The sequence below is a fragment of the Arachis hypogaea genome, chromosome 19 (genome assembly GCF_003086295.3).
Source record: "Arachis hypogaea cultivar Tifrunner chromosome 19, arahy.Tifrunner.gnm2.J5K5, whole genome shotgun sequence".
NCBI lineage: Eukaryota > Viridiplantae > Streptophyta > Magnoliopsida > Fabales > Fabaceae > Arachis > Arachis hypogaea.
The window spans coordinates 154,112,006-154,126,437 of NC_092054.1; the positions used below are offsets into that span (position 1 = coordinate 154,112,006).

At 32.3% G+C, this 14,432-nt stretch overlaps 1 protein-coding gene across 2 annotated transcripts; it reads right to left on the bottom strand.

Moving 5' to 3' along the window:
• Positions 1–157: 157 nt before the first annotated feature.
• On the bottom strand, positions 158–5,145 carry LOC112777518 (V-type proton ATPase subunit B2). Of its 2 annotated transcripts, none has more exons than XM_025821905.3 (15): positions 5,004–5,145; positions 4,335–4,396; positions 4,069–4,124; positions 3,844–3,942; positions 3,556–3,615; positions 3,168–3,279; positions 2,885–3,093; positions 2,563–2,694; positions 2,292–2,429; positions 1,902–2,052; positions 1,733–1,815; positions 1,296–1,343; positions 1,121–1,174; positions 924–1,007; positions 158–823 (listed from the first exon to the last, which is right to left on the bottom strand). In XM_025821905.3, exons 2-15 carry the CDS (start codon positions 4,387–4,389, stop codon positions 638–640), a joined length of 1,467 nt encoding a protein of 488 aa, XP_025677690.1. In that variant the 5' UTR covers positions 4,390–4,396; positions 5,004–5,145; the 3' UTR covers positions 158–637. The 2 variants fall into 2 exon arrangements, with proteins under 2 accessions (XP_025677690.1, XP_025677691.1); XM_025821906.2 differs by having other exon boundaries at positions 4,773–5,015.
• Positions 5,146–14,432: the final 9,287 nt, after the last annotated feature.

Sequence of the window (14,432 nt, forward strand, 5' to 3'; positions counted from 1 at the left end):
TGGGCATAAGCCGTTTGAATTCCGTTCCATGCGAGTACATTAACACAAACAGAAAGAAACAATCTAAGTGAAACTGATTGAGTCCGGTAAAAATTAGCAGCATATATGGCTCCCAATCCCATTGTGGCATCACACACAACTGATGGTGACTTTCAAATATTCCGAAACTACGAAGGTTGGTTTCCCTTATTAATCAACAAAAAATAGATAAATACATGTCCAGCTGACAACTATCCTCATTACAAACAAATACCCTAAATAATCATCAAATTACAAGATATAAATGAGATTCTAAAACATGCAACATACATTGGGAAAGCAGTCTACACAAAAAAGAACCAACCAACGACGGTGAACATCCCACAATTCAATCAACGCGCCATCCCAAACTAATATTTCCCCCACCATAGAAAAAATGGCATAGGAATCACAGTATCTATGGGGTCTTTCTTTCTGACTAACTCAACGGACTCGAAATATGAGGCACTCAAACAGACTCATCCTCTTATTATTTTAAGCAGGCTAGAGAGAAATATGGACTTCTGGGCGAGAAAGCAAATAAACAAATTAATTGCCGATGATAGCATAAGGAGCTGATTCTGCAGGAGAACAAGGTCTAGGAATTTGATATATCTCATCAGTTACCGGCATCACGGCTGTAATAAGCATCGAGGGTCTTGGCTGGAATACGATGAAGAAGCTCTCGGGGGAAGATCCGCAGCAAAGTCCATGCGAGATCTAGGGACTGGAAGATATTGCGAGTGTCATAGGCTCCCTGGGTGACAAACTTCTTCTCAAATTTGTCCAAGAATTCCAGATACAGCTGTTAATAAAAAGAGGCATTGAAAGGAATATCATTGGTACCACTTCAATGAAAATTTCACTTAATCAAAATGAAGTTAGAGAGGGAAAATAGTAGATACCAGATCCTCGGATGAAAGTGCTTCTTCTCCAACCACGGCTTTCATTGTCTGGACATCCTTTCCAATGGCATAATTTGCATATAGCTGAAAAGAACCAAGAAATGGCAATTAGGTAAACTATAAACATTAAAACAACTACATGTCTCCATGGCTATAAAAAAGCGTAATTAGAGTTGGACAAAAAATAATAAACAGACCTGGTTGGACACATCAGAATGATCCTTTCTAGTCATTCCCTCACCAATGGCACTCTACAGAGGTTACCAATGTTCAATCATTAGGTGCAAACTACTAAACTGGCTTTCTATTTAAGGAACATAAAATTTATCCCTTGGTAGCACCTTGATAACAAAAGATAAAACATCAAATTACCTTCATCAACCGAGATAGTGATGGAAGCACATTGATTGGTGGGTATATCTGCTCAGTTTTAAAAGGAATTAGAATGTCTAGTCTTGGTTTCAACATTGAATTCACAAAACCAAATCAAACAATAAATGTAGATCATTGGAAATTGAAATAAGGTTAACGGTGTTTTGCTTCTATGCAGTAATGCAACGACAATTTTTAACGAAAATTCCTGTAAACCTAACAAGTGAAGTCTATTTTACAGAATTCCACCTTGACGTGTCAATATCAAAATAAGCCAAATAATTTTAGAGTTAAGACTGTAAGACAAATGAAAAGGATAGAAATAGAATTTAGTTGAGAGAAACTAATAAGTGTCTGACATAGAGAATTATAACTTCACAATTAATTAACCTTCATCTACAATATTCATTACAGCCAAAAGCTTATACACAACCTACCTGTCTGTTATGCAACTGCCTGTCAATGTAAATCTGTCCCTCAGTGATATATCCTGTAAGATCAGGAGTTGGATGCGTAATATCTGTATGGAAGAATTCAAGAAATACCATCAGTTAGTGTTGAGGATTCATTATGCAAGTTGACCAATAAATTCTGATTTTTCATTACCATCATTTGGCATGGTTAGAATTGGAATTTGTGTAATAGAGCCTTTCCGACCCTCAATTCTTCCAGCACGTTCATAAATTGTTGCAAGATCGGTATACATGTAACCCGGATAACCACGTCTTCCTGGTACCTCTTCTCTGGCAGCAGATACCTATATAATCAACAAGTGATCAATAGCTTGTGTCTGGCGAGTTGATTGAGAGATACATCGGCATTTTACAATTACTTCTCATATAGTCCACGAGTAAACGAAAGAGATGAGCAAATGGTTGTACCAAAGCCTCTAAGGATTGTTATATACATACAGAATTACCCAAAAGAAAAAAGGAAAACAGTATCTCATTTTGCTTCCTTCTGCTTCCTAATAAATTAAAGGTAAAGATACATTACCTCACGAAGAGCATCAGCATAAGAACTCATATCTGTGAGTATCACAAGAACATGCTTGCCACACTCATAGGCCAAATATTCAGCAGTAGTAAGAGCAATACGAGGAGTGATAATACGCTCAATTGTAGGATCATTTGCCTGCAGTAAAAGATGGTAAAAACAGAACAAACATTCTAAGAATAAGCTCCTCCTAGAAAAGTACAAAAATTATCACTAGATGCCTCATTTAAGGAGAGTTATATAACAACAATATACTAATTGTTAAGATTACCAAATTAAGGAAAAGGGTCACTCTCTCCATTGAGCCATTTTCCTCAAAGTCACGTTTAAAAAATTGTGCAGTCTCCATGTTAACTCCCATAGCAGCAAACACAATAGCAAAATTGTCATCTTCTCCTCCATGCTGCACAAGACAAAATTTGTGAGAAAAAAGACCACCTTCAATAAGGAATGACATTAACAAGTTCATTGGTTAAGGGAGAAATAAAAATAGGTATGCCCGGCTGGAGCACAAAGCGTCATAATTTTTCAAAATTTATAATTGAACAACATTAATATATTGGATGCAATGCACTTATGTAAATCAGATATACCTCAAGAAGATTATCTGTTTTCTCCAATCGCTTGACTAAGCCAGCCTGACGGCAAATCTGTGCAGCAATTTCATTATGGGGGAGACCAGCAGCTGAGAACAGGGGGATCTTTTGACCTCTAGCAATAGAATTCATGACATCAATTGTAGATATTCCTGTCTGTATCATTTCTTCAGGATAGGTTCTCTCACTAGGATTGATAGAACTTCCTGCATTAATAGAAAATATTAGGGAAAAAGATCAGATATCAACACCAACTGCAGAGCACCCTGGAAGAAAATACCTGATATGTCCAAGTAAGCTTCGGGTAATATTGGTGGGCCATTATCAATTGGTTTTCCAGAACCATTAAATATGCGCCCAAGCATGTCTAGTGAGACGGGAGTTTTCAACACCTGGAAAAACAATAGGGAAGAACTGACTCCAATGCAATAAAAGTAACACACAAAAGAAATTTAGAGAACAAATTTAGAAGCAAAACTTTTATAGTTCCAATTCAATATCCAATACTCACGAATAATAATGTTTGAGACTTATAAAAAAGGGCAAGAAAAAGTGATCATGTAACATATAAGATTAATAACATGAAAAATTAACCCTCCAGAACAAATCATTGCAAAAGTACTCAGCAGGCAAACCTTGTGAATATTAATAGCAAATATAGTTTATACCTCTCCAGTAAATTGCACTGTTGTAAATTTATTGTCGATTCCAGATGTACCTTCAAAAACCTGGTAAACAGATTAAGAAAAAGAGTTTAATAAACATTAACTTGCTGGCATACATAAGCATTTTTCGTTGAAAGAGGCATTCCTTAAAAAGAAAACTACCCAGCAAGATAAAGCGGGCAAGGGAATCCTAAAATATTTAGGTTATGTATAAAAGAATGAAGAAGTACAGTTAAAGGCATCAAGTCAAAGATAAGAGACAAGTTCAACAGATGATTAGGAAGCACTCACCTGAACCACAGCCTTTTCGCCATCAACCTCCAGAACTTGTCCACGACGAGTACTCCCATCTCCCAAGCGAATATTAACAATCTCTTGAAATTTGGGTCCCTAATGCAGTTGATCAATAAAAAACTTACTAGTCATGCCGAACTAAAATCAGGACATCCTCAGCGGCAAACATAAAAGAGAAAACAATGTTCAATACGCATAATGGACACCACACAGTCATATTACCTTAACTTTATCAAGGATAACCAACGGTCCAGCGACTCCAGATACAGTTCTGTATTCTGCAAAGTTAGTCAACAAACATACAATTTAGAGGGAAACTCCAAGTTACCAATACTGATCGATAAATCAATCCATTCGCATAGCTTGCAAACTGTATCTTTTCCTAAAGATGGCAAGCATTATATGAATACCAGTGTGTATAGACACACACAGGAAATCCTATCACAAAAGAAAATTAACAAGATGGGTAAATTAGACAAGATACATACCCATTCCTATCTCCAAGGTGCCCTCCTCATCCTGAAAGTTCTGATCCACTCCCATTTTGGAACTTCAAACAAGTAGACAAAAGGCATATCATACAAAAGTCAATACATGCCAAAGTATCAAACCAAATACAGAAGACTAAATTCACTTCATAGTATGCACTGTTTCCACTTTATGATTCCGATACAGCAAACGCACAAAAGATGAATTTAAAATGATAGTGACATTAACAAACATAAACACTAAAACCATCTTAATAAGCTTCAACAGTTTACTTAAATCTAACTTGAACCATCAAGATTACAATTCAATTGTGTGCCCAAAATAATACAAAAATCCAAGCCAAACGCCAGTAAATTAATCAAATTAAAATAACAAATAAAAAAATCCCCGTTCACATAAGAACAGCTAACAGATTTAATCTTGAAAATCGAACGCACCACGGGTCTTAATCCGCTTGGTAAATGATCAAAACGTGAGCAAGTTATACAATTTCATTACTCAAACCTCGTAGCAAATGGGGGAAAATTAGATCGATAAACGCGAAAATCGATTAGAAAAAAGTGTGGGATCGAAGTTAACAGAAGCTAAGACAGTGACATGACTATGGAATCAGAGAATCAGAAGAAGAAGAAGAAGAAGAAAATGGATCCGAAATAAGACAATCATACCAGTTGTGTTACGAGCTTTTCGAAAATTTTTCTTCTGATCTGAAGCAGAAGAGATTTGTGTGAGGGCGAATGAGTGAGGGACACAGATCTAATTTGCCAAAAAAATTTTAACAATACACGGGAAATAATATAATTATTTTATATTAATTTTATTTTTTATTTAGTTAATAAACCTTTTTTTTTTGTTTTTTTTTTTTAATGGATGATAGTAATAGTTACGTACTTACGTGCCGAGTTGGAAGTTTCGAAAGGAGTAGTAACTGTAAATTTCAGGGGTGAAAAAATAATAATAATATACAAATTGGTGAAAATTCAGGTGAAGTCGACTTAATATGAAGTTGATATCTGAGAACTATTAAATAAAAATTTAGTCAAAACAGTCAAATCATCTAATAACTCTCAGGTATCAACTTTACATAAAGTCGTCTGCACCTGAGTTTTTACCATACAAATCAGTGTTAAGACATTTTTAGTCTAGTTTTAACAAATTTTAATCATCAATTTTTATTATAAACTAATTTTTATATCAAATTATTTATCTGTATAAATTGATCTGATCATTTTGATTTTTTAAAAAAATTATTATATTTTTGTTAAATATCAATAAAAACTTTTTTTTAACTAAAATTTAATATAAAGATTCATTTAGGTCGCAAAATAAAAAATAAAAAATTGGTTTAATAGTAAAAAATTATTAAAATTTAAAACGTCTAACGATTTTTTTTGTAATGTCTAACTACAATTTTTTTAGGATTAATTTAAAGTATTAAAAAATTCTTGCTAAAAATATCATAATAAATATATTTGATTAAAATTTATTATGAAAAATATAAAGTTTTTATATTTTTAGTACATAAAGGTTTCTTTGAAAAGGAGATTGAAATTGAGAGATAGAAACTAAAAAAATAAAAATTGAGAGACAGAGATTGATATTGAATTAGACCATCTCCAGTAGGGAACTCATCCCAATTTTTATTTGTGGTCCACCTGTCATAAAAAGTAACTCTACATCAGCTTTTGCGTCATAAACAGTAAATAGGAATTCAAAGCATCTCTCTTCTCTATTAAGAGGAACTAACTTTAGTCCCTATTGTGGTCCCACATAATTAATTAATTAAAATACTTAAAATTAATGTAATTAATTTTTTTCAATAATATAATTTAAATTTATAAATTTAAAAATAATTCACTATTAAAAGATATTAATATTAAATAATTCATATATAACAATAATACACAATATATAATTCGGAATTACACTAATTTGTAAAATTACTTAATACAAAGAAAAATATAATTAAGCTCTATAGTTGACGACGAGCATTGTGAAATTGCCATATGTGTTCAATCAAGTCCTTTGTCAATTGTCTATGTTGCTGCCTATTTCGAAGTTTGGCATTTCTTTGGAGAAATTGATGGTATGGTGCAAAATCTTCTTCTCTCAACTGAGGTTGTGATAAGCCATTTTCGACATCATCATACTCTAAGCCTTGAGCAAAATTTCCTGCATAAGTGTCTCTTTCATCCTCAACAATCATATTATGTAATATAATACAAGCTCTCATTATGTTGGCAAGCTTCTTCTTTTTCCAAAAGCGAGCTGGACCACGTATAATTGCAAAGCGTGCTTGCAACACTCCGAATGCTCGCTCTACATCTTTTCTTTGCCCTTCTTGGTATTGTGCAAATAACTTGCGTTTCTCTCCTTGTGGCTTTGAGATTGATTTGACAAATGTGGCCCATTCAGGATAAATATCATCTGCTAAATAGTATCCCATGGTATAATTATTACCATTAATAGTATAATTTACCTCCGGAGCACGGTCATTTAGAATATCATCGAGCACTGGAAAATGATCTAACACGTTGATATCGTTATTTGAACCAGAAACTCCAAAGAACGCATGCCATATCCAAAGGTCTGAAGATGCTACAACCTCAAGTACTATGGTTGCAACCCCACAATAACCACGCATTGCCGCTTGAATTTGTAACTCCTTCTCTTTGATTGCCATAATCTTTGCTTTATGTTCCCTCTCCTCTTCTCTTTCTTTTTCCCTATCCATTAGTTCCTTTTCTCTAACATTCTTAATTTCTTCCATGAGAGATAACTTTTTTAACCACCGATTATTTTTTTCGCTAAAATCTTCAGACATTTGTGCTTTTTCCTTACCTTTTCGCTTGCTCTTCTTTGATCCTTGTGGGCGAACGGGAGAGTCCACACCGGGTTCGTCAGCCAACGATGTTTCTGGGTTTGATGAGGATGAGTATGCTCCAGTTGCACTAACCTTGGTTCTCTTTGAGCCGCCACTCTGTGTAGGTAGTTGGTTTCTCCATTTTTGCTCCAACCGAAGCATGTTTCAATGCCTCTCAAAAGTAAATTTTTGACCATAATTTGTGGAATAAAGTTTATAGGCAAACTCCTTTATATCATCAGCGTTCGAACCACTCCTTATATTTCAACTAGCTTGATCGTAGCAACCAGCAAATTGTGCAATAGTCTTGTTGATCTTATACCATCGTTTCTTACATGCAACTACCCCCCTTGTCATGTCGGAGCAAAATTCTATACAATAGCTATGAATTCGACTCCAAAATGTTTCTCTCTTTTGATCGGTACCAAATATAGGGTCAGTTAAAACATTTAACCATGCACTGATCAGCATCTCATCCTCTTTCCACTGCCAGTGTTGAATACTATCCTGCCTCCGATCTTTAGTATCATTATCATTGAGGTCGATAGCATCTAATCCACGAGGGTTGGCAAAATCTGAATATTACGAATTTGGACTAGATTGTATAGGAGTCTGAGAGGATGGGTTAGAAGAGCCACCAACACCATGAGTTATTTCTTGATGCACTAAATTGAGTTGGAAACGGCAAGGAAGTTGGACTAACATTTCCAATAGAAGGGTTAAATATGGAAGAAAATAGAAAATGTAGTGTTTGTGAATTTTGATTTTGCGGTTGTAATATAGGAAATTGATTATTATAAGGAGTTTGAAAATTGAAATTAGAAACATTTTGTGTATTTGAATTTTGAAATGTATTCGGTAGTGTAAAGTTTTGATTTAGAAATTGAGAGTTTGAGGTTTGAGATGGTTGGGCATTTGGAATTTGAGAAAAGTTTCGTAAGTAATTGAAGAAAGAGTTGAGTTGGTTTGGATCCATTTTTTCGAACAAAAAATAATATTACCAGAACTTTGATTTCGTAAACTTGGAAGAAGATGAAAAAGAGTAGTAGAAAGTGTGAGAATAGAAGTGTATCTAACTAGTATATATAGAGTAACAAAATATTAATTTATTAATAATAACAGTACCATAATAACGACTAGTTTCCAACGACTAATTTTGCAACAGCTAGTTTTACAACGACTAATTTAATATAATAATATAAATAATATTCAATATTAATTATGACATAAATAATTATTATAAATTATTAATTAAATAAAAATTAATTATATAATCTAATTAATTATTATAATTATTAATAAATTAATTATGATTTAATTATTATTTAAATAATTAATATAAATCATTAATTAAATAAAAATATAATTATTCAATATAATTAATTAAAATTTTATATAATTACTTATTTAAATAAAAGCTTGCCAAATGACAAGTTATTATTTGTTACTCCAAGTCCCTATTCAGAGGGACTTTGTTTCATGGGTCCTTGTGCAAGGACCCATTCCATTTTGCTCCAACAGTGAGAAACTCATTTGTATCAGAAAAAGTTAACAAGGCACTCACCGATGGAGATGTTTTATGTCTCAATATTATGTTTAGTTTAAAATAAATATAAAAATTAAGTGATAAATTTAAAATTTAAAAACTTAAATAAAAATATTACAAAAAATATTTTAAAAATTTTAGTTTTTGTCTCAACAAATTTTAATTATATTTTTATTTTTTGTTAAAGAAATTAAAATTTTGTATTTTATGTCTGAAAGTTTAATTTCACTCTCTAATTAAATTATGTTCTAATTCCAAAAAATAAATACAGTCTAAATGCATAAAATATTTATAGAAATTATTATTACTATATTTTTAAAATATGTTTTTATAATAATAATAATAATAATAATAATAATAATAATAATAATAATAATAATAAAAGGATGGTGCATTGAGAGATTTTCTTTATGGTGATTAAGGATGACACGTTTTTGCCATTAAACTTGTGGTTAAATAATTTATGATTGGAGTGCCAATCATTGTTGTTAAGAGAGGGACAAGTGCTACTCTTATTAACCCTCTGGAGAAAGCTAGAATAGAATGCGAGCACCTCTAATAAGTAGTCAACGTGTCTTTAATAGCAAATAGGGACCAGCTTATACACTATGGTCTTCTATGGATTGCTACATAATTGATTTAACCTTCTTTTATTTATTTATCTTTTTGACATTTGAGATTTAACCAATTTTTGTTTATGGATGAAGAATCACATCTCTATATTTGATGTGTGGAATTTTAAAAAAATATATATATATTGGCACAAATCATAATTCAAGTGTCATTAGCTTTTTTTTTTATAATTACCCTTTATGATCATAAAAATCCAAGCATAACCAAATATTAATGTTGGTGTGATGCTTTTAGTTGGGTGTTTTGCGTGACTATATTATTTTCAGCATAGTTTTAGGAGATTAATATTGTAATAAAAGTAAAGTCACAAATAAAGTTTGAAAATTTATATTTTGAATATATTAGTTTTCAAAAAACAAAAATACTAATAAATTTTTTTAAGATAATAATAGTTTAAATTAAAAATTTTTGACCTATTTATATGAATTAATTTAAAGGTAGTGTGTTTATATTTATTATTTTAAAAAATTTTATTCGTATTATTTTTTTTAAGGATTAATCTATGTGAAATGTAAATTCGAAGGAGTTTATTTATCTCCTTAGTCTTACAATAATAATAATCTTAGTTGCTTTTTTTTATCATTTGTAATTTTTTTAAATTTTTCATGGTCAGTATTATTAATATCTGAATTTTTTATAGTAAAAAAATAATTAATTTTTCTTTTATTGATATATAATTATTTATACCTTGACCCAAATAGTTCGGGACCAAGAGCTCTACAAAGATTGGATCACTCCTAGAAAACCCACTAATTCGTTCAATCCAACTAGATTCCAGATATGTCAGCTCAAGTTGTTTAGGATATCAATTTCACTACCCATATACAAAGAGGTAATATTCAAAATGGTCCCTAAAATTTGGAGACAGACTCAATTTGACTCTCAAAATTTTAATTGACTCAATTTGAACTCCCAAATTTGAATAAGTGACTCAAATTGACCCTTCTGTTAATCTCCATTAACGGCACGCTTACCTGGAACGTTAAGTGACACGTGACTTGATACGTGGCCTTATTAAACCTTGCTGACATAGGAAAAAAATTTTTAGACTCAATTTAGCCCCCTTTTAATAAATATAAAACACTAACAAATGCCAAATTCCCAAATTGATATCATTGTTTGAGTGTTGGAGAAGATGATGAGGAGCACTTGCCAAGGGAAGCTGCAACAGATCTCATTCACATGGAACTTGGAAGTTTAGATAGGAATCCAAATCGAACTAGATCTGGAAAGGTTCCACACTGGTGTCGTTGTGAAATGCGTCCCATTCTTCGTTGGTCTGGAACAGAAGCAAATCCAGAGAGACTATTTTTGGATGTCCAAACTATAATGTGAGTTCTTAAATTGCTTCCTTCTTGAATTTACATCTTCTTTTTGTAATACATGCATAATTTATTTTGTGATTCTTGTTGTGATAGACCTCTGAAAATAGATGGTGTGGATTTTTTGTGTGGACAAATAACATGGAAGAAGAAGACATGACTGGCAGACATGAAACTGAAAATAGCATTGAGTATTGGAAGATGAACGTGGGTTGGAAGATTAGTGCAATAGAAGCTGAAATTAGGATTTTAAAAGTATGGAATAGTATTTTGAGTTTTTTTCTTGTTTTGTTTGTAGTTGTAGCCATTGGCTATGCCTTGAGTGTAGGAAAGTGATGAATAAAATTGAATTAATGTCACTACAATTATATTTCTTTCAATACAAATTTATTTTGTAAATTGTAAATTTTGACTAAACCTACAAATTCAGTGAGGATATTACAAATAGGTATGATTCTGTAAATTAAAAGTTGTGACTAAACCTGTAAAAAGTAAAATGGTAAGAATAAACAAGAGACTGATTACAAATCTGCAAATATCAATAATAAACTAACTTGTAATTTATCTACCAAATATCTAAATTGCAAAATAAGTTATAATAATAAACCTTGAATCTGATTTCATAGGTCAACCATAGTCATGACAATGACCATTGTAACACATGATAAACCAAGAGTGATGTTTAGAATGTGATCATTACAGTCACAAAATAAAAAAGGCTCTTTAAAAGGTTCCAAAACAAAGCCCTATACAAGGCATGACAAAAGACATAAACAGCCACTGACACAAATTTCAGCCACAAAATAGCCACAAAATAACCTCAAAACACATAACTTTGGATTACATTTATCAATTCATCCACAAAAGACATAATTTAATCTCTATTTCTTCCTTGGTGCTTTGAAGCCCGGAGTGGGACAAATTTCATAAATTCTGTAAACTTTGACGCTGTTCCAGAACTAACTCTTTCCATTGGTTTCACACCGGGAGTTGTTCTTCTTTTATGCGGCAGCTTATCCAGCCTTGTGAGTGGAGGTGGAGGTGGAGGTGGAGGTGGAGGTGGAGGCACCTAAATGTAATTTGAAATATTTTATAGATAATGAATAAACACATGATATTTTCATAAATGTAATTAAGTATTATGTTATATAATAGTACCTGCTCTATAATTTGTGACTGTGAAACAGTGGGTTGAGTGATGTCAATTTCCGAAGTCTGTGGAGTATCCACAGTTTGTATACCAGCAGTTGTCGCAGCATCATCGGGTGCATTTGTATTAGCTCCATCTTGGGATTTGGATTTAGCTACAACAGCTGCTGCAGCAGCAGCAAGAGCACATGCAATATCATCAGCTTTTTTATGAGCACAACTTTTTTTAGTGTGTCCTTTAACACCGCAGTAGGTACAAGTAAATTCTTTGTAGATTCTCTTTAACTTTATTGCAGTTTTAGACTTCTTACTACTCGAAGGCTCCTCATCAGCGTCCTTTCTCCTTTTCTTCTTAAAATTTTTTGGCCTTCTCCTAATTTTAGGTGCTTGAGGTCTGTTGTATTCAGATTTTTTCCATAGTTTCTCACCCGGTATTGAATTTAGGAAATGCATGTATGTAGCCCTATATGCCTCCATAGTCAACCAATGATGACAAAAGTCTTCAGAATTTTTATTTATCCTTGAAATTGCTGCACATGCATGGACACACGGCATGCCTACAGATTCAAATTTTAATTAGTCATAATCTATAACTCTTAAATGCCATAAGTTAAAAATGTTAATTAAGATATCATGTTGGACATGTTATATCATGCATCAGATGATTCTACATTAACATGCCAATCAATATTTTTTCAGAACAGAAAATATAAAAATTTATATATAAAATTTATCCGTGTAACAACAGTTACATAATTTTCTGTTATCCATAATTAACAGCTCCGCATTATCACATTGATAAGCATAATCTATTTACTCATTTATGAATTTCTCATTTTATATTTTTAGAAAAAAACTCAGCTATTAAAATCATCTACTGGTACATAAATAAGTGATAGACTTCACTAATTTAGATGTGCTTTCTTCTCTGTAACACAGTTAACGTTAATCATAATTAGTCTTTAAAAAAATCCTAACAGAAAAGGATCAATAACTAAAACTATCTTCTTTCACAATGGAGCCAATCCATTTGAGCATCAAATAGAGTACAAATTAATGGCCTTTAAACTCCAACCAAGAGAAGACACAAAACATAACATTGAACCCAAACATAGAATGCTTGCGTTACTAACCTTTTTTGGAAAAACAGTGGTGCGCAGCTTCTTCTTCCTCGTGCTAGCAAACGAGAACGCGTGCGACAAGCTTTGCCGGCGCCCTATACTAGCAGCGCTATTAATCTTCCACAGTATGGTGCATGCGAGAGAATGAAGAAGAAGAAGAAGAAGAGTTTCCCTGTTTTGAGTGGTTTGATCATTGGTGTTGTTGAATTTTAACCTCATAATGGAAAATGCTGTCGTTTGAAGAGAGATTATGCGCTAAGGAGAAAACGACATCGTTTAATAAGGCCACCTGTCAAGTTCACGTGTCACTTAATGTTCCAGGTAAGCGTGCCGTTAATGGAGATTAACAGAAGGACTAACGTGAGTCACTTATTCAAATTTGAGGGTTCAAATTGAGTCAATTGAAATTTTGGAAGTTAAATTGAGTCTATCTCCAAATTCCAGAGACCATTTTAAGTATTAATTCCATATACAAATCGACTTACGCAGCAAGTAGGCATTGTCACTGCACTAGTTCAGATATTATTCTCTGATGATCATCATCCACTACAACGTGGAATAATCTCCCTAAGAACCAGAAAAATACCATCCACTACTATAAGTGCAAAATATAGAAGTGATGTCCAAGTCATTTTTATCTCTTATAAATATCTCATCAAACTTCAAGTATTTCTTAATCCTGATTCACTTTAAACCTGTAAAAACTCTTGCCAACTTAAGTATCAAAATCTCTTACAGGTATCTCTTATTCTCATTCCCACGAGAACTACAGATGATTACTCCTATTCAGTGAAAAGTTTAGAGACTTCAACCCAAAAATATTTAGACCTCACGTCTAGGCTCACATTTATTTAGTTTTAGATAATCCTTCTGGATAATAATAATATTCTATATTCTATATTAATTTGTTAGAGAATAATTCATTAGCAGGTTTAAAAATAATGATTGTCTCAAAATTACTCTTTTTAGGGCACATAAACTTATTTGAAATAATCAAATATTCTCTATTTGAGATAATCTATATTAAGTAGTCAAATTTTCTGATATTCTGTTTGTTTCTATCATATTAAAAATTTGTCAACTTTGTTAAGGGACTAAAGAATAGTTTAGATAGCGTGCATATCATTGCCCATAAATAAAGTTATGGTCCAAATAAAGCTAATCTAATTTCACAGAAGACCCATAGGAGCCCACAAGATCAATCCAGGAAGCCATACGGGTGTTGTAACCCATGACTGACTTGACTTGTATAGTAAGTAAGACTTTATCACGCATCCACTATATCAAATATTATTCTCAATTCAGTTCACACCACAACATAGGATAACCTTTTAAATACTGAGGAAGAAATTGTCCACTATTATAAGTGGAGAAACTCAAAAATGATAGCCAAGTTATTATCTACTTCTATAAATATTCCATTAAATTCAAGTATTTTTAATCCAAATTCATTTAAGTCCTTA